The sequence below is a fragment of the Alnus glutinosa genome, chromosome 12 (assembly GCF_958979055.1).
Source record: "Alnus glutinosa chromosome 12, dhAlnGlut1.1, whole genome shotgun sequence".
In the NCBI taxonomy this organism is placed as follows: domain Eukaryota; kingdom Viridiplantae; phylum Streptophyta; class Magnoliopsida; order Fagales; family Betulaceae; genus Alnus; species Alnus glutinosa.
Genome location: NC_084897.1, coordinates 26979539 through 27007050, shown reverse-complemented (window position 1 = coordinate 27007050; position 27512 = coordinate 26979539). Strand labels below are relative to the sequence as shown.

The following is a 27512-nucleotide window of genomic DNA, read 5'->3' as shown; positions in this document are numbered from 1 at the left end:
TTGTATTGTACAATTTAATTCAATAGATGAGAAACGTTGTTAGCTACATTGCATCAATTTAATTCTTTTGCTATCCATTTATAATTTACTTTTTATTTTTTATGAAAAATGCTACATCCAATAGTAATTTATTCAAAATAAAATGATGATTTTGCATGCCACATCAGAAAGTATAGAAGTGTGAGAGGGTATGTATAACATTTCTCTCTTCTTCTTCTTCGATCTATATATATATATATATATATATATATATATATATATATATATATATATATATATTCCAATCAAAGGTAGCTTAAAAAAATAAAAGGAAAGAAATTGAAAAACACATACACCAGAAGCTTGGGACTATGGACTTGAGTTATGAGAAATGCTACGTGTATTTTCAAGGGACCTTCTCTTTGACAAGAGGAGATAATTAACCAAGTTCAATGGCGGCTCTCATTAAAATAGAAAAAAAATTAAAAAAAATCTGCAATAAATAGATAATATCCACAGTCATTAATCGATCATATCCTTAATTAAGATCGCATCGAGCTCCAAATTAATCCAAATAAAGGTCTTAAAAAAGAAAAAAAGAAAGAAAAAAAAAAGGCATTGGTAAGAATATATTAAGGGGATCGATGGATGCAGCAGATGAGGTTGAGAGCATGAGTGCGTCTTTAGAGGATGGAGGTGGAGGCCGAATCTGGATTTTGATGGGCTGTAGAGTACTTGTGAAGGCGAAGAAAGTGTTTCTGGGCATGACTTGCAACTTGTGTTGGGTTCTTTGTCTTCACACAATGCCTTGAAATGCTCCTCCAATCTCCCTTACCGAACTCCTCTAAACCTATTAAAAACGACCTGTTTTTATTTATTCAAGTGAAAATGCATGCCACTTTCATTAGATTTCTTTTTTCACCAAAAAAGCCGCCATGCAATGAGAGAGAGAGAGAGTAACAGGTAGTACTGCCAAGTTAGCCTGGACATGCCTTTTATTCGAAAAGAAAAAGAAAAAAGTAAAATTATAACAACCATGCATATTTTTAAATATTTTGGCCACTAATCACGGGGTGTGCAACAGAAGCTAGCAACAAGAATTAATGTACGTACAGATTCACATTTTTGAATGCTCCAGATCTGCTGGAATTGCAGTACTTATGCAGATATATATGATGGTTGTATAGATTGAAAGTTGTACATGTTATCTGATACAAGTAGTGTCCTCATTCTATTATATTACGAAGTTGTACTGTTTTTGGTACGTACGTGAATGAAACCAAAACAGTTTGAAAATCTTTTAAAAAACAGTCTAATCATGTGAGAAATATGAAATTAAGATGAATAAAGACTAGTGACAAATAGCATAAATAAAGAAATAAAGGAACATATATAGAAGTTTGTGATACATACTCGTGTTCTTGCTGTGTCCATGGCACCCCCCTTGTTCGTTTTGGTTTCTTTTCAATAACAGGAACAGGAACCGGAGGAACTGATTTAGTTGTAGTACTAGTGGTCTCGGCGGCAGTCTTGTAGTTGGGTATTGGGATGAAACCAGATTCAATCATCTCGATCTCTGTAAGCAACATTTCCCAGCGATTCCTGACTCGGGTTTCAGTTTTCCGAGGGAGCCTTGCCGCAATTCTTTCAAAAAGGCCCGGAGAATCAAGACCGAACTCCTCTAGTGCCTTCTCAAATATCTTCACCTCCGCAAAACTCCACTCATCATCAGTAGTATCATGCGGCGGTTGCTCTAAATTTGGCCAAAAAGAAGGTGCTTCCATTATTGTTCACCGACGTACTCAAATCAAAAGAAGAGAAGAAAAGAGAAAGAATTAATAGCCCGGTATGATTTATCTCAATGATCGAGCAGGCCGCTAGCTATGAAAGATTCAAGCTAAGAATTAATCAAGGGGTCAACTGTACGTCTCTCTTGCTCTTATATATATCGTGTGTGTGTGTGTGTGTAAATATACGCGAACCTGACGCTGTGGTGCTAACCGTAAAGAAAGTCGGAACTCACCATTAAGGAAAGTTACCAAGTACACCTTTGCAATGAGGTGGCAATCTTAACCTGAGATTTTAATTTAATTACTTAATTGGAAGAAGAAGATAACGCTCCACCTCATTAATTCATCGAGATTATGAGGTGTATCCATGGTTTCCAACTGAATGCATGGCCCTGAGTTTTACCAAATCACAATATCAGATTTGGATTCCAGAGATCAAGGGGTTTCGATACAGTCCAATATTTGTCACAATATATATAGGTTTTTTGGGCTACCGGCCAATTGTGCTATATATATTAGCCACGATATCTTTTTAAAGATGGTATGATTTTATAATGGTTTTGAAAAGTGTTTTTAAATTTTGGTTTGAAAAAAAAATGTTTTTTTTTTTTTTTTTTATATGATTTAATGAGGATAAATAAGTTTAGGTCGTGTCTATATTTGAAAACTTTTGTGTTTTGAATTGTTTTTTAATGATTTTGAGAAAAAATGTGTTTAAAAAAAAAAAAAATTGGTTTCAATACCATTAGCAGCTAGCTAGACAAAGCTTAAATCCCGACTATTATTTTTAAATTACTAAAATTTAATTCATACCATTATGATAATTACTTAAGAGTTCCTTAATTTGTCCATGCAATTTCGAATGCCAAAATTAAAATACATTTTTAAACGAAGTCAGGAAAATGTCTCATTTGAAAGTGGGTTTTTTTTTTTTAAAAAAAAAATGATAGTTTGAAAATTTATTTTTAAATATTTTACCAAACACTTAATTATATTTTTAAAAATCTCATCTTTAAATCAGATATTTTTTCACATCACTATTTTTAAATAGCAGGTTTTGAAACTGAAAAAACCAAAATAAAGTCTTATAATAGGGTCAAAGACAGTATATGGAGGCCAGGATGTCTCAAGATCAGAAGATCACCCCCTCTTGATCGACAAAGAAGTACTATTTCTACGTACGCTAAAATTAATGGAATAGCTAACAGAATATAATTAACTACATTCTTCTATTTCAAAGAAAATTCAGTACGTTGTAGGGGACTAATATGCCTTTTCATTTTCTTTAAAAAATTAAAAATGCCAATGATATAATTTTTTATTTTTATTTTTTTTTTAAAAAAAAAAAACAAAAAAACGTACAAAGCATGCAAGTTCCTCGGCCGTGGCATACGGCATTTGGTCTTCCTTAGGACCGGATCGAACTGGTAATTAATACGATGACTTGTACCTCTGTCCTGTCAGATTCAGTGCCACAGTACTCGATCGTATATATATATGGTTCTTTAATTTCAGAAAATTTATCTCCATGATCGATATACACAATATTCCTTAATTATATGTCTTGGAAGGTCTTGAGAATCTTTTAGGCGTATTTTTATGGTTGGACTGAGCCAGAAATTAATTTCGGGAGGCACATATATATGGAGAGATTTGCCATGTTGTCGTGCATTTATAAGGTTTCATGGTCTGCAAAAGGTTCAGCCTTTTTCATTGTGTGCGCGCATGTGATCGATCTCTAGCTTTCAGGTTGGGAGGGTTGCATTTGTTCGTTGCAATAAAAATGAGTGAAGTTATGCTTGTAGCGATTGCTGCTGCAATCGGGAACCTGTTGCAAGGATGGGATAATTCAACCATTGCAGGTATCTCTCATCATTTACGTATACGTACGTTCGTACGTTTGATATCTGTCTCGATCAGACGGCCGCCGGTTTGTTCATTTTCTTTATTTTATTTGATTCATGATATGTGCATGATTACAAATCTTATGTAAACAACATGATTATATGAGAAATCTACCTGACCAGATCGAGATTGGGAATTAATTTCCTTCTTGTGCTCAGAGAATTCGGGCAAGGAATGAGAGAGTGGAGGTGCGGGTCCCAAGGTGCATATATGTCCGAGTTGGTGAGTCTGCACCTCCAAACAGTTTGGGAACGGGCCTGCTCGAGCACCATGGGACCCCTACTCCTCTGTCTCATTCTTAATTACCTGAATTCTTTAAAATTCGCACAGGAAATTTCAGAGGATCCGGGTCCAACTGACGCGCAACCGCCAATCGACATGCAGCTGATTGGCTTCCAAATTATGGATATTTTATGTTATAGATTGGTATGTCTTAGTATGGAAGAAACCATTTAATGGACGATCGAGTACTAATTCATTGAAAAAAATGTTGGTCATCTTCTCTGCAGGAGCTATTATTTACATCAAGAAGGAATTTCAATTGGAAACCGAACCTACAATTGAAGGCCTAATTTTAGCCATGTCAGTTATGGGAGGCACTGTGATTACAACATTTTCCGGACCAGTGTCAGATCGGCTTGGACGGCGTCCTATGCTGATAGTCTCATCGGTTGTGTATTTTATCTGTGGTTTGATAATGTTGTGGGCACCCAGTGTCCACGTTCTTCTTTTGGGAAGGCTATTAGCTGGCTTCGGAATCGGCCTAGCTGTTACTCTTGTTCCAGTTTACATATCTGAGACAGCTCCAACCGAAATTAGGGGGCAATTGAATACCCTTCCTCAGGTCACTGGTTCTGGTGGAATGTTCTTGTCTTACTGCATGCTGTTTGGAATGTCGCTCATGGACTCACCAAGCTGGAGATTGATGCTTGGTATTCTTTGTATTCCATCCCTTATTTTTTTCGCTTTAACAGTTTTTTACCTGCCTGAATCTCCACGGTGGCTTGTTAGTAAAGGGCGGATGATTGAGGCTGAACAGGTTTTGCAAAGACTACGCGGCAGGGAGGATGTCACAGGTGAGTTAGCTCTGCTGGTTCAAGGCCTTGGCGTTGGGGCTGAAGCATCTATAGAAGAGTACATAATTGATAGCCAGGAAACAGCTGCAGGGAAAGATGAGATAAGGTTATATGGTCCTGGGGAGGGTCTCTCCTGGGTTGCCAAGCCTCCTGGCATGGAGTCCCGTCATGAAAGCATTCCTCATGTGGATCCTCTTGTGACTCTCTTTGGTAGTGTCCATGAGACGAGAAGCATGCGCAGCCTGATTTTTTCAAACATGGGCAGCACTTCCAACGTCGTAGGAGAGCATGATGGTAAAAATGAAGAACAATGGGATGTGGAGAGCCAAAGGGATGGTGATCAGATTCAGGGCTACACATCTGATGCGAATTCTGATGACAATTTAACTAGCCCATTGCTCTCACGTCAAACGACAGATATGGATAAGGACATGGCTGCTGCAGCAGCATCTCATGGCAGCTATTTAAGCACCGATGCTGGTGAAGCAGTCAGTCATGCAGATATTGGTGGCGGTTGGCAACTGGTGTGGAAATGGTCTGAGAAAGTGGGTGAAGATGGGAAAAAGGAAGGAGGATTTCAAAGAATTTATTTGCACCAGGAGGCTGCCACTGGGTCTCGGCATGTCTCACTTCCTGGTGGTGCGATGGCTGAAGAAGGTGAATTTTTTCAGGCTGCTGCTTTGGTTAGCCAGCCAGCTCTTTCTTCCATGGCTTTAGTTAGTCGGCATTCAATTGGACCAGCAATGGATCACGCACCGGAAACTGTTGCTAAAGGGACAAGTAATTGGAGTAATCTTCTAGAACCAGGAATTAAGCGTGCATTGTTTGTTGGGGTAGGACTTCAAATGCTTCAGCAGGTAAAAAGTTAGTATATGTTGCAGTGGTAATCCTTTTCAAATTCTTTACTTCATTTGTTTATTCGTAACAGTTTGTTTGTTGTGTTGTCTTTGGCAGATTTCTGGCATAAATGGGCTTCTCTACTATGGTCCTCAGATTCTTGAGCAAGCAGGTGTTGCAGTTCTTTTATCAAATATGGGCATCGGTTCCGCCTCTTCATCTCTCCTGATAAGTTGTCTCACAACATTCTTGATGCTTCCTTGCATAACTCTTGCCATGAGGCTAATGGATATCACTGGCAGAAGGTAATCGCAAAAACGAATGATTTTGACATGGAAGTTAATTAATTTACATGCTATGAGCTATCTATCTATCCTTCCTGCATATATATATATTAGTCTACATTTTGTTCTTGCAGGTCGCTGCTGCTGTACACAATACCAATCCTAATAGTGTCACTCATTGCAATAGTGTTTAGCAGCGTTGTCAACATGGGCTCTGTGGTAAATGCAACAATCTCCACCATTGGTGTGGTGGTCTACACCTCCGTCTTCGTCATGGCCTTTGGTGTAATTCCCAACATCCTTTGCTCAGAGTTCTTCCCAACTCGTGTTCGTGGCCTTTGCATTGCTATCTGCTCTCTGACGTATTGGATTGGAAACATCATGGTTACCTACTCTACTCCTCTTATGCTCAACTCCATTGGCCTCGCTGGTGTCTTCAGTATCTACGTTATTGGATGCATCATTTCATGGATATTTGTCTACTCGAAGGTTCCTGAAACCAAGGGCATGCCTCTAGAAGTCATTTGTGAGTTCTTTGCTGCGGGTGCCAAGCAGCCTGCTGATGCTAATTAAGGACAACTGACCCGATTGTCCAGGAATATGAGCCAGGACAAACATCATCAATTTGATTCTTAGGAAATATATGAAAAGGAAAAATGTTTGGGTTACAACAACTTTTACCACAAAATCATTTATAAACGGACGTGACAATCTATAATTAGTGAAATAATTAAGAAAAATAAATAAATAATATTTTTTTTTGCTAAATTATTTTACTAATTATGAATTGTCACACCAACTTGCAAATAATTTTGTAATAAAAGTTTGAAATTACAATATATGCAAAGCACCAATATTAATCATGTAACATGAAACATGTCACATTGATTTTTATTACCGTAAATATTTTAATATTAGTCTTGAGACGTAAAGATGGACCATGTTTACTTTTAGTAATGAAAGATTCTTTCAACTCAATTTATTAATTTGATGTGTATATTTTAAAAATCAATGTGCAAAGCACCTATTTTATTAAAAATTAAAATAAATGTAAAAATCATATATTCTAAAAATACACGTCAATTTAATAATTAAAATTGAATCAAAGATAAATAAATAAAATTAAAAGAATTTCCTTGAAAGAAAACTTGTCCAATAAAGATATTGATTTATTATTTAGACCAAACGGGCAATTAAAAAGTAAAGTCTTTAAGAGCATTTGTATCAAAGTAGCTAAATTTTTTCTAAATTTTAGTTAAACAATCTACTTTTTTTATTTTATTTCTTCCTTATAAAAAGCTTTTTACACTCAACTCTCTAATTATTTTTCTATTTTAACTATATATATTGTTTTTTATTAGATTTGAGACCAACCATTTTTAAATGATTTCCCACATCGAACAATCCCAGCATGAATACCCATCTAGTGTTCTGGGTCAGAAAAAAGATCGAGCACCTGACCTGCAGCCTTTCCAAACCACAGTGATGCTCAACCGAAGTAAAGCATAAAAACCCAACAGATCAAAACCCAAATCCGAAAAGCCAAAGGAAAAAACACATCGTCCTCTAATCATCGAACTGGGTCTCGCATCAACAGCCGGACGAGATTGAGCAATCGGAGGGGAGGTTACGGCCGTTAATTGTTTTGAGACGACAGGAGTCGCCGTGACAGTCACGAGTCGCAGCGCTTCCCGTAGGTAGACGAGGCGCCGAGCGAGAAAGAGAAAGCGAAAGACAAAACTCAAAATGGGCGAAGAAGATGGGGTTTTGGAGAACCGCCCCGGCATCCTTATTGTCGGATCCTCCAACGTCGGCAAACGGACCCTTCTCTCCCGTAATGTTCCGTATCGTTTTCTCTTTATTCTTTTCATAGATAATGGATCGGGGGTGCTCTGTATGTTGGATAGCCGGTCCAAGTTGGTTGCTTTCTCTTTATTTTACTGCTTCTGTTCTATCTTGTTTGATTGCTCATCGATACCTTTCTTACTTATTCTTAAACAAAGCATATTATTGAACGACTCAAAAAACCCCCTATACAACGAACGAAGTGTTCAATTTTGTGCATGTGCATATCAAGTGCCTGATTTTGATGATTTTAAGAGCTTTTTGTCGATTGTAGGATTACTCTCTGTGGATTTTGAGGATGTTTCTGAGTCATCGTCCGAAGTGCTCGTCCACGGGTGCGATTCTGGGTTACTGAAGTTATTACTTTGTGCAATTTTTTTTTTCTTTTTCATTTTGGGATTTTCCAAAAACACATATTATGTTGCTTTAACAGCATTTTTTTTTAAAGAACAGCTGGACTATCGATACAAAGTACTACACAGCTGAGGTCTTTGTACGGATGGCCAATCTTCATGATGAATTTTCTATTGGGACATTGCCGATGTTCAACCGCTTGGCTGCCTTGGTCATGGTTTTTGACATGAGTGATGTTGGCCTCTTCCCGTTTGACATCCTCGCAATTGTTTTCTTATTGCAAATGCTTCAATAAGTTATGGGTTTGATGCAATACATGTTTCTTATCTTCCATTACATGCAGTTGTCATCGCTGGCTGCACTTAAGGATTGGGTAGCTTGCACTGACATCCGAAATTTTGAGATATTGTTATGCATTGGGAACAAGGTGGATCTCCTTCCAGGCCATCCAGTTCATGCTGAATACAGAAAACGCCTGCACAGGCTTGAGGACTCCTCCACCGATCCTTATGCAGAGTTTCCTGGATATGGGATATCTGAATTTGAAGGAAGTAGTTTATTGGGGGATGAAGAACCATCATGGGAGATTAGGAGGTCGTGTTTGGAATGGTGCACTCAACACAACATCGAATTTATCGAAGCTTGCGCTTCCAATGCTGATTTCGACAAATGTAAACACATTCTTTACCTTGAGTTGCAATTGGCTAGCTGGTTTGCAATCATTATGATTTCTGATGTTTCCCTTCACATGTTACAATTACAAAATATATGTACATAACTGAGGTATTTGAAATACCCTGCTACTCAATTGGAAACGATGACTTTTTTCTTTCAGTCATAACGGTTGTGACAAACTACTACCTTGCAATGTTGTTATTATGTTACTTTGTTATACTTAAGGCCGTTAATTTTATAGAAACTGTTAAGTGATGTGAAAGAGGACCATAATTGTGATGTTACATGGACATCATACTGTGATTATAGATTTTTTACTGATTGAGAGGTCTAAGGAGAAGTAGATAGACTTTCATGTATATTTTTTAATTGGAGTAAGAGAGAACATGATGAGGTCTTTTTCTAGATAACTTGATGGATTTTCACAATACAGAGGGATGGAATTGGCTTAAATAATATTTGTAAGCTACAAATACTGTACAAAGCTACACACAAAAGTATATATTTCTATGTCTATCGTCTATGCATATATTAGAATCCGTTCATCCTGAATAAAGAAGCTGTTCTTGACAGGTTTATCCGTTGATGGGGATTCACAAGGAGTTGAACGTCTCTATGGTGCTCTTTCTGCTCATATGTGGCCTGGAATGATCCTTAAATCTGGCAATAGGATAAATGAACCATCCTTACCTGAAAAAGAAGGTGCTTTTTTTAAAAAAAAAGAAAAAATCGAAATAATATTTGAGTTTACATACCTGGGAAAAAAAAAAGAAAAAAAAAAAGGAATACTTCTGCTCAGGTTGAACCTTTACTCGCTAATTTTTTTCATCCTCTCTGTCCAGAGTTGTCTTCGGGAGAATCTGATTATGAATTGGAGTATGAAATCCTCTCTGCGGGCTCAGCTGAACCATGGGACGACACAGATAAAGGATGGGTTTCTGCAAGTGGTAGTACTTCATGCCCAGATATGGCAGGGCTTGCTGCTCAGAATATTTCTGTTAAGGAATATGATCTAGAGAACTTAACCAGAACTGATGAAGAAAAGTTGCAGCCTTCCACATCGACAGCCCCGTTGCAGGATGAGAATGACCAGGGTGTGATACCTGATGCATCTGAGCAACCTGCGGAGCTGGATGAGGATGCACCTTTTGACTTTGAGGATTTGGAGCAGTTGATGTCCGAGATTGGGAACACGCGTGAAAGCTTGAGATTGATGCCTGATTTTCGGAGGAGAGAAATGGCAGCAAAGATAGCTATGAAAATGGCTACCATGTTTGGGGGTGGCAGTGATGATGATGAAGAAATTTGATCCATTTATGGAATTACCGCTCTGCTGGACTGTGTAATCAGTTTGAAGATGATCATCCCAGAATATATTTCTTGGTGTCATCCATGTGCTGATATTGGGAAGGCCATGAGCAGTCTTTTCTATATACAAAGCTCATCTTCTGGGTTGATTTTTGCTATCTGATTTCTTTTGTCACCTTATAACTTGGTTACTCAGGATCTGATATGCTTGTGTGATGTGCTTAATCAGTTAGAACCCAAATCTTCCGAACATTGAAAATGTTATAAACATGCTTATTGTAATAAACTACATGAGTGGGACTTGGGAAGATTAACTAGATGTCTTTTAGAGGCATTTATATATTAATCCTGATGGAGGAGGTTATGTAATGATGGTTAAATGCTATCATATGTATACTACTGACAGTGATAGGAAAAATTTCCCAAGTTTTACATGTTAATTACATTGCCTGTATTGCCTCTGCATTTGCTGAATTTTTGTTCATGGATTGCTTGCAATAAAACGGATACCTGTCCTTGGACAATGCGTTTTCATTTTCCTGCTCAGCTCCAAAATAGATATCTTGGTCATATACTGAAATTTAGTCTCTTTTTTTTTTCTTTTTCTTTTTTGCCATAGAAAAGACAATAATAAAACACTTAAGGTGGGTGCGATTGCTACATTTTGATGTTTTAATTTATTTTAAATTCTTGCCTGCACATATCACGCCGAAAGTAGGTGCGATGCTATATTTTGATGTTCTCTTTATTTTATATAAAAGAAAAGAGTTGAGTAGCTAAAAGTTGACTCACTTTTTCCCTTCCAGTCAAGGGGAAAGGTAGTATGCAGGTCAAGATATTCGCCTGAGAAGAGGGACGTGGGCAATGGTAGGGGGAAAGTGGGCAAAGAAGCACGAAAAATAGGTCTTGATTGAGTCTCAGCCTGTTGACGTGGTTGCAGAGAGTGACCTGAACTGAACAATAATATGAAGTTTGGAGGTAAAATATCTACTATCTACTATCTAGTGCCCTTTTAATCATTTCTACCAGGAAGAAGAACCACATGGGCTCTCTCTCTCTCTCTATCTCTCTCTTTCTCTCTCTCTATCTCTCTCTCTCTACTTCCTGGAAAGATAACCTCGGATTTAATGGCGGGTGGACCCTCACCTGAACTAAGAAAAAGTAGGAGATGAGATGATATGCCCTCTGTAGGATAAAGTCTGCACATTCATCATTTAGGAGGACGACTTTATTAGATCGGATAAATGAGGAAGGGTATTCGTAAGCCTACCGCATCTCTTCCTTTTTCTTTTTTCTGTTGTTCCCCATCTCCTTTTACTTTATTTGTCTTTATCATGATTTTATGTTTTGACAAAAAGTTCTACTTGTTTTCCTTTGTTTGCAAAAGCTCCCTTATATTCTTATAATAACTCTAAGAAGCTTGAGTATCAAGAAACATAAAGATTGATGCTCGGGGGGGGGGGGGGGGGGGGGGGGGGGGGAAAGAAAAGAATAAAATATTGATGTCTAGCAGATAAGAATTATTGCTTCTTCGTTTTTTTCTTTCTTTTTTACGTGATACGGATACGGATACGGATACGGTACTCTTGTCGGGTGCAATTAGCTACTTGTATTACATGTTATACGAATGTCATACTAAATTTCTTTCCATTACAATTGACAAACAATGTCATGGGATTCGTAGGCCATCCGCACCGTTTCTTTTTTTTTTTTTGACTAAATAGAGATCACCCTTATTCATGATTGTATTAGGTTTAAGAATACTATTTAATAAAGGCTGAATCTATTGCCAGGTATAATTGCGTTTGGATCCTTAGTGAGAACCAAGTAATGTTGGCAGAGTTGTATATTGCGAGGTGGGATTCCTGATAATTGAAGTTACAAATGAGGGACCCCTTTTACAACAAGCTCATAATACAAAATGCTCTCGTACATTTGTTTATCTTTTCAAAAAAGGCGACAGAAAAAAGATAGATGCTTCTTCTTTGGTTAAAAATACCAGAGCTGCCTCTGCTTTCCTATGAGTAATGGCTAATGGCTAATGGCTAATGGCTAATGCCTCTGTTTTTAAGCCATCATCCTGGACTACTTGGGAGAACATCATGGAGACATTACAAATGGGGGAACCGTCTCCAAGAATCAAGATAGATTCTCTCTAAACAGAGAGACTGAGAGAGAACCATTTCATCATTCCAGACTGGATTGATTTTAGGGTCACAGGTAGATTAGATAATTAGATTGCTTTTATATGACGCAATTTTTTTTATTTTTTTTAATATATTTCCTCTGTTTTTGTCCGTTTAGAACCATGCAAACTCGATTAAGACGAATCTAGTCTAGGAGAAGCAGTAAACAGATAAACAGGAATACTGCTTTGGCTTTGGTGATTACTGATTACAAAAAGAGGGGGCACAAAAGATTCTCCAGGCTGAAATTGGATTGGCCTGGTCCTGAGTCCTGAGTCCTGACATGACAGCATATGCAGAAGTATGATACCCAGTTGCTCAAAGGAAAATGAAAAAGTGAGCACACAGATTTGGGGCAGCAAAAAATACTGCGGAATTATCATTCTCATATTTCTCGCAATTAACTTGAGCCAAAAAAAAAGAAAAAGAAATATACAAATCCTAGACATACTTGAAGAATTATTACTCTCTATACAATACGCATGACGGCGATGACCAAGTAGTCTGTTCTAAGGCAAGAAAGTAGGAGTATTATCCGGGTTAGAATTGATGGTAATGGCGGTGAAATATTGTCTGGCCCTCGACTCGGCCGGAGGTTGAGTTTGAGGAGGCGGAAACTGACCGCACTTCTGGCACCTACCCACCGCCAGGATCTGTCGACAAGAGGGGCACGAGGAGTGGGAGCCAAGCCACGTGTCGATGCAGGAGACGTGGAAGGTGTGGCCGCACTGCGGCAAAGCCCTGAGCTCGTCCCCATCCACGAACTCTCCCAAGCATATGGCGCAATCGGCTGCTCCCATCTTTCGGTTCTTGGCGTTGTCCGAGTCCGGCGAGCCGTAGGTGAACTTTGGGAGAGACTGGAGCACCTTCTTCTTCAGGCCCTTGTTGGCTAGAGCCCGCGCCGGAGAGGGGGATGCGGCGCTTCCGGAGCCGCGGCGGAGCCAGGCGCAGCGGGCCACAGCGATTAACCCCACCACGCATATGAGGGCGCATAGCAGGGCGGCCAGTACGACGACGAAGTCCGACTCCACTGTCACCGCCTCAGGAGGAGGAGCCTCCGCCGCCTCTACCGTGGATGTGTTCGTGGCTGCCAGAGTAGTTTGAGTTAGAGAGCGAGTCATGGTGGCTCATACACTTTCCGCGTGTCCCTGTCACAGTGTGTGTGGGGTGAGGATTCTGGGTTTGGAAGCAACGATGGGGAAAGTAAATGTATTTATACGTACAAAGAGAGTGGATGTGGGTGGGTGGGTGGGTGGGTGCCTGAGTCTTTCAGAGAGTTGGGTGGTTTCTGTTCGGCTCATGCCATGGAAGAACTCAAAAAAAGTGAACAAAAAATTAAAGAAAAAATAAAAAAAAAATCTCTCTCACAAGAAGATAAGGTACTCATGATACACACGGAGGGAGAAAGGGAGATAGCCAGATAGGGATAGAGACTAGAGAGAGAGAAGTCGTACTCGCTGGGTCTGGGAAGGAGCGACGCGCTCTTTTTATAGAAGAGGACAAATAAGTTATAACAGAGCAAATTTGGGTGCTTTTTTTTTTTTTTTTTTTTTTTTTTTTTTTTTTTTATTGCTAATTACTCTCTAGTCTTCATCTCCATACAAATACAGATTCATATTTTCGGTATGAATTGGTATTTTAATACTCTTGGCCTCTTTGGGATTTCTCTTTCTACTGTTTACTTACTTGGAGCTGATTCTTTTTTCCTCCTTTATTATACTAGATTTTAGGTTCATTACAGGGAAGGATTTGTTGGCCTTGGAGATCAGGAGTTTTATCTTCTCTCTCTCTCTCTCTCTCTCTTTTTGTTTGAAAGATGAACCCCAAACCAAAAGGTTCAATTAAAGATATTTCCAAGTAAGTTATCCAAACTCATGCCAGAAAAATTAAACAACACTGTACGTGAAGATAGATAGTTAGTATTATTAAAAGAAATTATTTAATATTTACAGGAAAAATAATTCTTGCCTTGTTATTTCATTAATTTGAACTATTTTTAACCATTTATTGAGTTATTTCATTGAAAAGGAGTGGTGTGCAGTAGCATCCTTGCATCAAGCAGGAGAGGATAATATAAAGAATTGTGGAGCGTTATGTCATTATTGTTTAAAACGACACCTAGCAAATTAGCAATGCAATGGTCTTATCTTAAAGGAGGACAGGTCTGATGGAGAGTTGATGAACATCCATGCCAATGGGCAATGAGGTGGCCCAGTAGTTGCCTAAACATGCGGCACCCCATTGATGATGTTTTTGTTTTCGCTTGGGGATGGAAGGCCTGGAAGGGAACCCAAAACAAAATACATTCAAGCCTTATCCCCATTTATTAACTCGATATTCTCCGTTGTCTTCCAATTTTCCAAACAAACAAACAAAAAAAAACGAGTATGTGGGAGGTACTGACAACCTGGATGGCAGGTTACGTCTTTCAAAAGCCTTTTGTCCACTCACCCAGGGAGCCTTATTTTCAACTTGTGCAACTGTCTGTCTGGTAGCTTTGGGCCTTTTCTTCTTTTGGGCACCCTGTCAATCAATCACAACTATCTTTATCGGATATGCAACTATGAATACCAATTAACCACCTGGATTGCAGTAATTCATTGTAGATTTCCCTAATGAAGTTTATCTTTTTGAGTTACTGTTCAGGCAATCTGAGAAATGTTGGGACACGTGGGATTTCATTGGGAGCATTTCTAAGTTGTCTATCCGATTGCGGGGGTCATGCAACTGCAACTGCAATCGGGATTAGTTACAATTCTCGACCCATATTAAATCTGCCTCACTGCAATTGAGAGAAGCCCTAATGAAACTCACATCTCCAAATAAATGTTCAAACAGTCTGAGATTTATTCGGGCACGTGAAAAACAAATTGTCTGTTCAAACAGTTTGAGATCTATTTCGCGCCCGTGAAAAACAATTGTCTGTCCAGAGCAATTGCATAAGCCGGTCCATGCAACTATTATGTTCCAATATGGTCAACCTTTCCTAAAGAACAACCTCAATCTTTCTCTTAATATTCATCTAATTCTGTACCGAACGCCCCTTAGTCTTGGTCTGTCTCCAGTTTCTTACCTGATTAGCGAAGAGAAAAAAAGGAAAAAGGAATAAACTGGAGACAGACTAATCAACATGTGAACGCCACATTCGGAGAAAAAAAACGAAGAAAAAGCAAAGAAACACAAAAAGAGAAAATGCTCAACACGGCAAAACTGAACAAACCAAACATGTAATGAAATGTAAGCAACATGTGATGTAAGGAAGAAGGAGAAGATTTGGCAATCTTGAACTTACTATTAAGATAAATTCAGGCAAGCTAGAACAAAGTCAAAATGTTGTTTTAATTGCTAGTAACTTTATGAACAAGCCTGTAAATGTACAAAAATGCTTCTCTATTTATAGCTGGCTGGATTCCAATGACTACAATATTATTATTATTTTTTTTCACAATACATGTAACAAATATTGATATTAATTTTGGATAATAACTGTCAACACAGGCATCACGGTTCTTTTAGTGGTGCAGGTTTATCGAATGAGAAGTCATCTTCATTTCTGGTTTCTTCTTCATAGTGAGGTTCATTGATCTCAGTTTGTTGCTCATCATCATCTTCTCTTACAATCAAGTTGGTTGTAGATGAGATGGGAGACAAAGAACCATCTTCAAAATCAGAGGTCTCGTTATCGTCGTAGGCGAACCCGCGGGTTGAGTGACCAGTAGTTTTGAAGCGGTGCAATGTGTGTCCAGAGGAGTGCACCGTTGATAAGGCAGGGCTGCCCCCTAGTGTTATAGTAGGGGATTTTCCTCCCCGGCCCCCACGTTTCTTTTTAACAGCCATGTGCCACTTCTTAAGGGCCTTGGATGTTTGTTCGTCAAAAATGGATTTCTTCATGGATGAACCCATCTGCAGTCACCACCAAGAAAATTACTGATATAAGTGCTTCATTCAGTAATTACTGAGAAGGTTGGTTGGCTGCTGAAAGCATGAGTGGGATAAAATAAACTGCTTGAGAATTGGAAGCCTTCTACAGATTACATTAGTCTCATAGAATTAGTGGAGATACCTGAGTAACAAGGGCATATAGCGGAAGTGTTACGTAGCTGCAGATGCATAGGACGGCAACCCTATGAAATGTATGAAAAATTCAACCCATCAATCCAAGGTAGAGTAAAGATTCACCACATCAGTTCAAGGTAATATGCTCATGGCTTCTATCTTATTGATTTATAATGTTGATGTGTTTACTTATTTACTTCTTGACTTGAGCAGCCATTTGAGCAGGCTTTATGTGACGTTTACAACCTAATGCTTCTTTCAAGCAAATATACTTCTGTAGCAAAGCAAGAAGATCTATTTCTCATGTGGCGATTTCCATTGCAAGGGAAAAAGATGATTTAAAGGCCTACCCTAAACAAAGTTTTATAATAGCAAGCTTCAAATTATCGTGGAAGCAAGAAGTCAGCCCAAACGAGTACTGCACAGAAAGAAATTTGCAATTCCAAACTAGAATGTTAGCAATGGGGGACACAGCTGATAGGAAAGAGAAATAAATCAGCAAGAAAAAAGAAAAAGAAAGAACAATCAATCACTGTTAGCAAAGTTAAGTGAAGAGCCTTCATTACCCATATCCACAAGAAATATGTTATTTGGAATGCATTCTGCATGTAACAGAAAACTCATCAGAAGAGTTACATACATGAAAGACAATTTAGAAGACAAAAACATAAAACCATAAAAATTGCTAATTGTGCGGGGTTTGATTGAGAATTTGATATGAGAAAAGGTACTAGCATTAGATTGCCATTAGAAATTTTTTTAAAACTCAACTCGCATCCCACTAAGTTGATAGGCACTTTTTTTGTTTGTGTGTGTGTGTGTGTTAATAAAGACCGATCCAATGACTGAAGGGCACTGTCACGTCAGCCCAGCGGGATGGGAGTTGAGTATTTTTAATTACTCTTACCAAAAAGCACTAACATCATGTATCAAAGTTTGATAAAGATTTAAGATGATAATTTGCTGTCTCTTCACCTAAAGACATAATTTGCATTTAGAAAGCATAAGATCTAATATATCCATCTTAATCATTAATTCCAGCCAAAGGCATTTTTGCTTTTATTCATTACAATCTCAATTGATTGATCTCTAAACTAAAGAAATTTAATGTCCAAATATTTCCTCTTTAATTGTCTTAACATTGACACTAATCAGATCATTCTAACCACAAGAACAACTAAGATATCTTTACAGTAAAACTTCTATGCCATAACCGAAACCTCACAAGTTTGCAGCAAGTCAGAATTTCCTCTACCATCAACAAGTGTACGAAAAACAATCTTTAACTCCAACAAATTTTATGGTACCCATTTTATCTAAGTGGTAGGCACTTTTACATCTAGAATCTGCAATAAACGTGGCTATTGGGTACCTGAAACAGAGCAAAATGGATAAGATGAAGAACTAACTGAGGCCAACCAAACCAAAAGTATTTGTCTGAGCCTTGCACAAGTGGAATCCCTTGGACCACTGCATGCCTTTCAGAGATATCAAGAGCCATCTTCGTTAAAATGGCTTGAAGTTCTGTTCCAACAGCCAAGATTATCTGCAATCAATTACAAGGTTAGAATTTTTCATTTTCCAACAATTTGGAAATCTCGCTGCTACAGAAAAAGATTTCTCACAATCACAGGCATTAAGGACGCCCAAAACAATGCCTGCCATCCTGAAAAGGACATATTTTGACGAAGTTAATAAACTTTTACTTGAATGTGCAGAATTTACTCCAAAATGAACTTCCAAGAAAACAAGTTTCTTACCATTAACATTCAATAGCAAATAAATCACGAATGATGCCCACAATACAGGACTGCCAACAACATCAAGAACAAAAAGTCAATAAACTCATATACTCCAAATTGATTATAGGGGGTTGGCTACAGAAGCTGCAGTTATAATGAAACGAAAAGAGATATTAAATCGAGTGACCGTTACCTTACTCCAACGATTACCTTGAAGTCATCCTCTAATGATCTTTTGATATACTTTTGGAAGTTAAATTTACTTCCAGGAGCTAAATGGACCTGTAGATGAAGCAATGTCATAAAATGGTCGCATGTTTGACTAGGACTACAAAATTATGAAACAGAGACTCACAGTGATGAACCCATTGCGCAAGGTTAAGTAGTCAGACTTACTAACAGACCTAAAAAATTGTCGAAAGAAGCATCCCTGCAAAAGATAATATTTTAAGAAGTTCAGTGTCAATCTAAAATAGATAAAACATGATAATAACTATAAAATTGTAAGCATCCTACAGCGTAATCTAAGCGGTTACAAGCTTCTTTGTGATTCTAGTCTAACTGTTGCAAGCCAGATCTATGGTGTAAGTCAAATGGCCCCAAGTCCTTGTAAATTCCTTCAACTCCAACTACAACCACATCCCATCATTCCCTCTTATTGGTCTATAACTAATCTTCATAGCACATGACTAAATCACCTAACCCATATTATCTCACTTTCCTTGATGCCACCCCTTACCCCTCACAAATCCAGTCATTTATAATATTAGTCTTCCAAAATTGTTGCTCATCCATCTTACTATTGGTTACGCTCATCTTGTGATAAACACAACTATTGCGCTCGCAGTTGAAAAGTTACATTCCTTATTATCAGGTCAATTATATCTCCAGCTTATAGCATAATAATGTAAATGACAAAACAAAAATCAAGATGTGCAAGTTAGTGAGACATATTTCTTACAACATAAAAGAAGAATGGGATCCTTGTCCAGAAACTGGTGTGAGCTCTAACAAATGATGTCTCATGAGCGAGCCTGAATCTTGAAGGATCTGCACATAAAAAAGACATCCAAGATTAACTTCCAAAAGGCACATATGTCAACTATTGAGAGATGAAATTGGGAGTGTCATGTTCAAGAGTAAGGAACTGCAACTTTCAAGCTATAACATAAAAAGACAAGCTTTCTCCACATCATTGGTTATTTGGACATACCATTGGAAAACTCATAGTCATGGGATGTGGTCTCCCGCTCCCACTCCTTCCAGCCGCGAATCTGTGCAAAGAAAATTTGAAAAAACCATTACATATAATTGAATATATGGTTAATCTAGTATTCAACATGGTCATGACAACTATAAGTTTATTATGGAGGCACAGGTGTGTAAAAGGTACATTATATTTTCAGATGGCATAAAGAACTCTTTTGGGCCAATTTGTGCCTTTGAGCCTTGCTCTCTCGATTTACTGTTAGTGGAGCCAGAAACCATATATCCAATAATCAGAAGGTGAACCACTTTACGTAATTCCAAGCCACTATATAGGACATTGTTGGTTTTAGTTTAAAGCAATTATAGATGAATGGGACCATAGCTATACTAATCGATCTTGTTAGTGGCACTCTTCTCATAGGTTCAAAGTTCAAACCAATCTAGTGATCCTTTCTGGTATGTAGCCATAACTAGTCATGACAGAAATGGGGAAAAAAAATAGCTGAAATGACCCAAATATCCAAAACCAAGCAAGAATTCCCAGATATTTATCCTGCATCCCCAATATAGACTGTATAGTACATGCAGCCAAACAGAATTGTGTCAACATATTTGGTTGAGATGCTCCACGTAATTCCTTCTTGTTAGTTGTTACGTTTTATGTTGGCTAATTTGGTGTTCAAAACAAATTGGTGCAAGTCTACATTTTGTTATGCTAAGTGGCACTTAATCTGTAATTTGATAACTTTGTCAAATCTGAATAACTGAATGGCTCGGTTGGAAGGTTGGTTGGTGGGAGTCCGAATGAGACGTGTTACAAGGGAACAAGGTTTAGCGGCAGATGCATCCAGTTGGTACCTCGGCCACATCATGTCCGAACGAAAGCATCACAACAATGTGTAATTTGACTCTTCTATAGTGGATGGGTTTCTTGGGTTTGGCTGTCCCAAACTGGTTTTACTTTTAAAGAGTTCTTTAAAAGGTTTTCACTTTATCACAACAATTTGCGTGTTTGATTTATTTTGTGCTTTGATTAATTTTGGTGACATTGTGTGTGGTAATTAAATTTTAAATCGTTGATATTTGTTGTGATTGGTTGAGAACACCTATTAACCCCTTAGGTGTTGTTTGGGGTCCTTGGGCATAATTTCATTAGTAACTGCCCAGAGATAAAATCAATCAGCTAGAGATTATAGCATTCTTGAGAAGCCTTAGATTCATCTTCCATCCAAAAACAAATGCAACAACCGAAAATGTATGATTTTCCAGTCACATATTGATTTCCAATGAATTGAGAGGCATCAGAAGGTGAGAGCTAACACTATCCCCAAAGCTTCCGAGTATCAGTATATAGATGGTATTACATCGGAAGTATAAAAAACAGAAATTAAAAATTAAATTAAATTAAAAAAGAAAAAAAAATCTCCCTCACCTTTAGTCTGCCAAGCATCATTGTGAGAAAACTATACACCACATGAAAGACTGCTAAGAAAAATATGAGGATGTGCAACTGATGCAATCCATTGACAGATATAAGCGGTGCATAACCCTGTTGAAAAAAGTATAATTAGGGAGTTGGACTGGATTGAATGCTGTTAACTCATGTAGTGACAAAGCATTTTTTAGGTTGCAACCAGAACATAAAGTTCGGAAACTTTATTACCTCAAAATAGAAAAGGCCAAACAAAAGCAACTCTTATGTTGACAAAATATGTGTGTATATATATGTGCATGTATGTATGAATGAATTTATGTATGAGGGGAGTTGGGTTAGCAAGGAATAGAATGCATACAAGTGTAATAGCAGCACAAACTCAGTGGCTTCAGGATTACCAATCAAGCATTAGAAATTTAAAAAAAATTCTTGAAAGAATCAGTATGCACAATTCCAACATATTTGATACAAGGATGTGTTACTCTCGAGCCCATTAACAGTATTTCTACTATTTCATGTCACACCTATTGTGATTTAACAAGAAACATGTGGCCTAGTTCAGAACGTCTCAGAAGGTTTGATATGTTGATCAACACATGAAAAAATTTCTGGATTCATATTTTGCTCTGGTTTGTCCAATTTTATTTTATTTTTTTAATTTTTTAATATATATATATATATATATGGAAAATGATAAATGTACATCACATGTACAACAAGTGTACAACACCCCTCTCACATGGGGTGGACCCCACACACTATAGGGCCCACCCCATGTGAGAGGGGTGTTGTACACTTGTTGTACATGTGATGTACGGGAATCACCTCTATATATATATATATCGTTGGGTACGTTCCACTTTGAAAATTGCTGAAATTCAAACTCCAAAAATAAGCTGGGCAATAGATACACTTACATCGTCACAACTAGGAGCGTAGCTACCAGCCGCTAAAACTCTACGGTCATACCATAATAATCTGCGATGACTTTCTGTACTTGAGCCAGAAGAACATGGCAACATATTGTTTAAAACCTTTGCAGGAAGACATATTCTGGAAATGTAACTCTGCCCAAAGGTCAGGAGTAGTGAGATGAAACCTAGAACCATCAGCTCTGCAGTAATTGCAATGAAGGTTAGATATATATATATATATATATTAACAATATGTGTCTCCACGCAAACACCTCGAAGCAGAAAACAGCAAGAATTAAAGAAGAAAAAAAATTCAACCAAAGCTCTGATGACTTTCTCAGTTCCATGAGATCAAATTTACAATGAGTAATCGTGAACTATGTGCTTACCCGCTTTAACCTTCTCTAGAGCTTCAAATAAAGCTTTCTTCTGCCTTTCTGTAAGCCACTGGTCGAATTGACATTTTAAAAGAATTAAGAACAGGGTTAATCAGATGAACCAAAACAGAGCAACATCATGAAATCAACAAACTATTCTTTTAAATCTTAACCAAGTACACTAACAACTCAAAACTTCCCTTTCTGGGTGGTGTTTGGCTGTTTTTCTTAATGGGCTTTTTGTTCTTGTCTTGTCAAAAGCCACCTACACCTACAGATAGGAAATTACCCACCCCCAAAAAAAAAAATCTCTATTTTTTTTTTTAAAGTCAAATTTCTGGATTTTGAGTTCTTATATATTACTCGACTTAAACAATTTTTGGAAAAGTTGGAGCACTTGATATTGTAGTTCAAGCTGATTACAGGGGTAGCTTTTCTTCTCTAGAAGAGCATCCCCCGTAATCTCCTTTCCCGTTGTTGTCATCTCAGTTGCCATTAATGGGGATACGAAGCAGGGGAAAGTTGCAGAGTCGAGATCTGAGGGCGTGTAGGCAAATTTCAGTTGGGCTTTTGGTTAAGCAGAGAATAGTAACTAGCTAGGAATTGACTACTGCAGAGTATAAGAATTGAAGACATCGTCATCATGATCAAAAGAGAGAAAATATCATCGGCCACCAGAATTAGTGGGATACTTTAGAACCACCAAAAAAAAAAAAAAGCTGGAGAAATTGGAATTTAAGAACATAAGAGGGAAATAAAAAAGAAGTTACTCAGAACTCACAAGCAATGAAAGCTGATATTAAAACACTTACCGTTCCAAGTTTGTGAAGGACCTTTTCCAAGGCGATGGAAATGATGATGATAACAGCGCAGACACCAGCAACAGCCCATGTGGGCGTCTTGTCCAGCTCTCTCGTCTGCGCACCAGTGCTAGCTGCCATAGCTCTACCTCCTACCAGAACCCACACGCAGAAACACGCATAGCACCAAGCCACCATTTTTTCCTTCTTTCTTGAGGAGCTTCAGAGACACGGCGGAGAGATAAGAGAGAGAATAATAAAACCAACTAAAAAAGCAGATACTTTTGGTTTCAGGTGCTCTCGTCTTGAATGCATTTATTGGTTTTGAAAGCCAGTGCTCTGGATTCAGACAGTTTGATTAAGAGCCATTATAGCCTCTGCTTGGTGAAGGCGTCGCACCCAGTTGAACGTACGAGTAAAAAACAAGGGAAATGTTAAAACCACGACCCCTTTGCAGAACTTGATCACAGCTCCGCTCTTAATGGTGTAGGCTTACACGTGAGCTTCACATTATGAAAAATATTAGATTTACAATACTAATACAATAATTACATAACAATTTTTTATATGAGGATGAGTTTCATACACTGAGGCCCACTCTCGTATGAAGGGTTGTTGTGATGGTGTAGTGTAAGAATCAAATCCCTCACACTATTGTGAGTGGAATTGTGTTGAAGTTGTACTCCAATCACGTCCAAAAAAACAAAAACAAACAACGACATATCATCCATTGTCGTAACTCGCAAGTTTTGAAAGCGTTTCTGTTTGGCGGCTCGGAGGTTCCGGCGGCTCAAACTTGGCATACGTCCGCGGTTTTGTGGTCCTAACGTACTAGTGGAGCAGTGACACAAAAAATAATTTCAAAAAAAAAAAAAAAAAAAAAAGTTGTACTACTGTACTGCTACGGCCCATGCTAAAAACCACACGTCTATAATGTGGGAATAATGATAGTTGTACACCTCACTCCCCATAATGTGAAGTTTTTGTCGGATATAAATTGGATTTCCCTATCATCTGATTTGTCCGATATAAGTTTTTATTTATTAAAACAATAATATTAATAAACAATTCAAACACAAAACCTTTATTATCAGTGGTGGTTCTCGCCTAGATAAAAAAAAATCCACATCTAGTTGCCCCCATGTACCATTTTAGCTAGAAAATTATTTAAAAAATAATAATAATAAAACATTTAAAAAAATATAATTTGTTTTTCTTCCTTTATATCATATTAAAATACTTTTAAGAAAAGATAAAAAAATATCAAAAAAAAACATTTGTTAACAGAGCCGTCACGGCACTCTACCGTGTTTCAGCTAACAAATAGACTCGTTCATGAATTGTGATTGACACGTCATTTTTTAAAATTTATTTATTTTTTGTGATTGACTAGTCATTTATGTAGGTCCATTGACTGCATTTTAAATATTAATATTAATATATATATATATATATATATATTATTCGTCGTACTCATCACCATTATTGCCCCTATTTTAATTAAAAAAAAATATTATATACTTAATGGGGTCTGTATTGAACTTTTAAATGTCAGTAGAGTTTTTTTAACTGTTTATTTTAGCTTTTAGTTTATGAATTTTGAGATAAAAGACAAAAAATCTGATGGCCTGCATATTGGAGTGATGGCTTAATAGACTTTAATCTCGGGTGACCCCCCTCCAGGATTCGTTAATCCCAAGTTCATATTATCTAATCCTCATCCTAATTTCAATCATAATCCCACTAAACAAATATTAATACTTTAATCTACCCCATTAATTATGTTAAGAGCCCATTAGGGCTTATTATAATAGGTCTCTACAACCCAAGTAAAAAGGAGCTCGTTAGGTCACCTACTCAGACGAGTGATGACTTTGAGGCTTTTTTTTAAATATATATATATTTATTAATTTTACTATTTTGGACAAAAGAGGTATATCTATTTATTAATTTTATTTCAAGATTTACAATTATAATAACTTAAGCTATATCTATTAGATTATTAACACAATTTCTTTTTATGTTTTAAATATTTAAAATATTCTCGTTACAAAGTTAAAAATAATATTAATAAAAATAAGAAAAATAAAATTATATGAGTTTAGGTCGAATCAATTTAATAAATAGATTGAGACCAAATCAATTTTTGTTTTTTTTATTTACTCGATCTGCCCAACTTCGCCTTGGAAGCGCACATGAGCAGGGGCTGAGTCGTGGCGTATGTGTACTGCTTCAGCCGTCCAATGTTATTCCGGTGGGGATCGATCCCTTCACGGTTCACCGTCCAAATGTACAATATTCATATATGATTCAACCGCGTCTATATATTGGCAAGACTTGGAGCCCTTCGTCAAATGAATCACGCAATTAATTAGGACGATGCCTAATATATTTTTCTTTGGTAAAAAAGAAATATTTGGCAGAACGTCGACATCAGCCGTGTTGATCTCCGTCATTGAAGGGCGTAGATCGAAGATGTGAACGCCGGGTAAAGGTGGTCAACCTAGCTAGCGGACAAATCTGCAAAACAATGGGAAATCATGGTTAGTAGAATTTAGCATTTTCATGATTGCTTGGAAATTTAATTTCGATTAAAAGAAAGTATACGTATGACTACCTTTAGTAGTGGAGCTAGCTAGGAATAGAAAGGTAGTTATGCGGCCACTTATTATCTGTCCTGCTCAAAGGTGGTCATGCTGCTATTTTTTTTTTCCAAAAAAAAAAAAAAAAAAGAAAAAACAAAAGAAAAAAAAGTTAGCTTTACATTTGCATGTATTTTTTCAAAATAAGCATATATATCTCATGATTATTTTTCTTTATCAAATGTGAACTTCCCTGAGAAAAATATTTTGAGAAATGATTTTTTTACATCACATTATCTTATATCAACTCTACACTAAAACACATAGAGTGTGAGACCTATACATATGGGTCCCATATATGTGGGTTCCATATATATGGGTCTCACACTCAATGTGTCTTGATGTAAAGTTGATGTAAAATAATATGATGGAGAAATAACACATTCCAAATGTTTTTCACTTTCAAGTCGCATTAAACTACTGTTTAAAAAAAAAAAAAAAAAAAAATCATGGGTAAAGATCTTATTTTCAAATATTGGTTTTTTCAAACCCAGATCTTATTTTCTCCGCCGTTTCCAACCTGCAACGTGCCACTCCACCGCTCTCTCCGGCGTTCCATCTTCTTGGTGCCATCAACCGCTTCTCCTTCTGACATCCACACGCTGACGCGTGGTCCTCACACACTAGCGCACGGACGTCATTCACAAGACAATTTGCTCACGCCACCTTCCTTTGCTTCGCCCTCTGCTGAAGCTACTGTTTTATGGGTCTTTTTTGCTATTTTTTGTGTTTTTATGTTTGACGTAGTTGTGTTGTCTGTGTGGGAGATTCCTTTTTCCTTGTTATTTGTCTTCTTAGTCTATTCGATTCCCTTGTAAGCTACACTAGATCTAAGTTTATAGAGGTTTTTTTACCCGCTTGAATAATTGCTTAAGATAAATGATACACATATATCCCTACATATTTTTATACAATAAAGTTTCAAATCTATTATTGAATTTGTAGGACCTATTATAAGTCTTATAAATCTAATGGTATATTTGAAAGTAAAATGGGTAGGATCTCGGTCTTTATCTGCTCAAACATGTCCATGATATCCAAACTACTCAAATAATTGCTCGAACATATATATGAGACCGATATATGATATGTTTATAACTTTATACAACTCAAACAATTTTTTTTAAAATCAACTATTAGATATGTAGCACTCACATGTAGAAAAATATATCAAATAGTTAGTTTGAAAAAAACAAAAATTGTTAAAATTGTAGATGTATCTTTACGGGACCTTATCTGCACTCTCATATCCCTATCATTGGTATGTTTGGCAAGTGATCAGTGAACATAACATAATAGTGGAGAAAAAAAATTTGAGTTAGTAAAAAGAGGTAGATGTAATATAAAGTAAAAGGAATTTGTATAAAAAAGTGAAAAAATTTTGTATTGTAGTGATTTTTTTATTTGAATAATAAAAAAAAATTATTGATGTGATATAAAAAATGAAAAAAGTTAGAATGTTTTGATGTTGATTACTTTTAAAAAATGTGAAAATAAAGTTGAAATTTTTTGTGTTGCTTACCAAACAAGGCGATACAGTGAAGATGAATATTATAGTTCTTTCTAGTGTTTTTCTTATGTCTATCTAGAAAGATATAACTGTAATAAAAAAATTAAAAAATTATATCTATGTCATCTAGAAGTACATAAATTCCAGATGGACACAAAAAAAAAAATACTACAACGAACCCCAGCATTCCTCCTCAGTGAAATAGGACATGAACAGTTGGGCCTCAGATCATGACAAAAATTGAGATGTGACACGTGTGTGTATCCAAGGCCACCAAACCCTGGCCCCTTTTCCACCATAAACTTGATGCCATTAACGTGTGGACTTTTACGTGCATGGGCCACATCATAGCAACTACCCAGACTGGTCGAAGCCAGCCCAGACAGGTCTACCCCGTAGGTCTACGAGCACATGATTACCACTCTGTGTACTGTGTCGATCCGTTTTTCCTCCTCCTCTTCTTCTTCTTCTTCTTTTTTTCTTAGAAAAAGAAGAAGAGGAATTTCTAGAGAAATAAATGGATTAAGATTCCCTTAACCAAAAGTAATATGCTTATGGAGTCCCAATGACATATATTGGCAAAGTAAT

At 37.2% G+C, this 27512-nt stretch overlaps 5 protein-coding genes across 6 annotated transcripts; 2 read left to right on the top strand and 3 right to left on the bottom strand.

Moving 5' to 3' along the window:
- Positions 1-501: 501 nt before the first annotated feature.
- On the bottom strand, positions 502-1953 carry LOC133883101 (transcription factor DIVARICATA-like). Of its 2 annotated transcripts, none has more exons than XM_062322311.1 (2): positions 1393-1953; positions 502-843 (listed from the first exon to the last, which is right to left on the bottom strand). In XM_062322311.1, exons 1-2 carry the CDS (start codon positions 1761-1763, stop codon positions 663-665), a joined length of 552 nt encoding a protein of 183 aa, XP_062178295.1. In that variant the 5' UTR covers positions 1764-1953; the 3' UTR covers positions 502-662. The 2 variants fall into 2 exon arrangements, with proteins under 2 accessions (XP_062178295.1, XP_062178296.1); XM_062322312.1 differs by having other exon boundaries at positions 502-829.
- A 2286-nt stretch (positions 1954-4239) lies between these two features.
- Positions 4240-6444, top strand: LOC133852723 (monosaccharide-sensing protein 2-like). The gene is made up of 3 exons (XM_062289478.1): positions 4240-5607; positions 5705-5892; positions 6006-6444. The coding sequence occupies exons 1-3, from the start codon at positions 4255-4257 to the stop codon at positions 6442-6444; spliced, it is 1980 nt and encodes a 659-aa protein (XP_062145462.1). The 5' UTR covers positions 4240-4254.
- An 808-nt stretch (positions 6445-7252) lies between these two features.
- On the top strand, positions 7253-10518 carry LOC133851902 (uncharacterized). Its single transcript, XM_062288528.1, has 6 exons — positions 7253-7705; positions 7991-8051; positions 8170-8305; positions 8414-8741; positions 9319-9447; positions 9588-10518. Exons 1-6 carry the CDS (start codon positions 7618-7620, stop codon positions 10052-10054), a joined length of 1209 nt encoding a protein of 402 aa, XP_062144512.1. The 5' UTR covers positions 7253-7617; the 3' UTR covers positions 10055-10518.
- Positions 10519-12588: 2070 nt separating this feature from the next.
- Positions 12589-13691, bottom strand: LOC133852242 (RING-H2 finger protein ATL8-like). Its single transcript, XM_062288955.1, has one exon. It carries the CDS (start codon positions 13358-13360, stop codon positions 12749-12751), a length of 612 nt encoding a protein of 203 aa, XP_062144939.1. The 5' UTR covers positions 13361-13691; the 3' UTR covers positions 12589-12748.
- Positions 13692-15612: 1921 nt separating this feature from the next.
- LOC133851255 (MLO-like protein 10) lies at positions 15613-23235 on the bottom strand. Its single transcript, XM_062287589.1, has 15 exons — positions 22785-23235; positions 21985-22042; positions 21599-21795; positions 20679-20795; positions 19251-19311; positions 18999-19087; positions 18393-18467; positions 18231-18319; positions 18056-18105; positions 17921-17961; positions 17668-17841; positions 16862-16897; positions 16646-16713; positions 16303-16363; positions 15613-16142 (listed from the first exon to the last, which is right to left on the bottom strand). Exons 1-15 carry the CDS (start codon positions 22968-22970, stop codon positions 15741-15743), a joined length of 1704 nt encoding a protein of 567 aa, XP_062143573.1. The 5' UTR covers positions 22971-23235; the 3' UTR covers positions 15613-15740.
- Between the last annotated feature and the right edge of the window lie 4277 nt (positions 23236-27512).

Coding starts and splice junctions, on each gene's coding strand:
- LOC133883101 (XM_062322311.1), bottom strand. CDS start 1,763: ATGGAAGCACCTTCTTTTTGGCCAAATTTAGAGCAACCGCCGCATGAT. Junction 844..1,392: donor TGGACACAGCAAGAACACGA/GTATGTATCACA, acceptor AAATAAAAACAG/GTCGTTTTTAATAGGTTTAG.
- LOC133852723 (XM_062289478.1), top strand. CDS start 4,255: ATGTCAGTTATGGGAGGCACTGTGATTACAACATTTTCCGGACCAGTG. Junction 5,608..5,704: donor GACTTCAAATGCTTCAGCAG/GTAAAAAGTTAG, acceptor TGTCTTTGGCAG/ATTTCTGGCATAAATGGGCT. Junction 5,893..6,005: donor ATGGATATCACTGGCAGAAG/GTAATCGCAAAA, acceptor TTGTTCTTGCAG/GTCGCTGCTGCTGTACACAA.
- LOC133851902 (XM_062288528.1), top strand. CDS start 7,618: ATGGGCGAAGAAGATGGGGTTTTGGAGAACCGCCCCGGCATCCTTATT. Junction 8,306..8,413: donor TGGTTTTTGACATGAGTGAT/GTTGGCCTCTTC, acceptor CATTACATGCAG/TTGTCATCGCTGGCTGCACT. Junction 8,742..9,318: donor CAATGCTGATTTCGACAAAT/GTAAACACATTC, acceptor TGTTCTTGACAG/GTTTATCCGTTGATGGGGAT.
- LOC133852242 (XM_062288955.1), bottom strand. CDS start 13,360: ATGACTCGCTCTCTAACTCAAACTACTCTGGCAGCCACGAACACATCC.
- LOC133851255 (XM_062287589.1), bottom strand. CDS start 22,970: ATGGTGGCTTGGTGCTATGCGTGTTTCTGCGTGTGGGTTCTGGTAGGA. Junction 18,468..18,998: donor TCCCATTCTTCTTTTATGTT/GTAAGAAATATG, acceptor TATCTTTTGCAG/GGATGCTTCTTTCGACAATT. Junction 18,106..18,230: donor AAGGTAATCGTTGGAGTAAG/GTAACGGTCACT, acceptor TGTTGTTGGCAG/TCCTGTATTGTGGGCATCAT.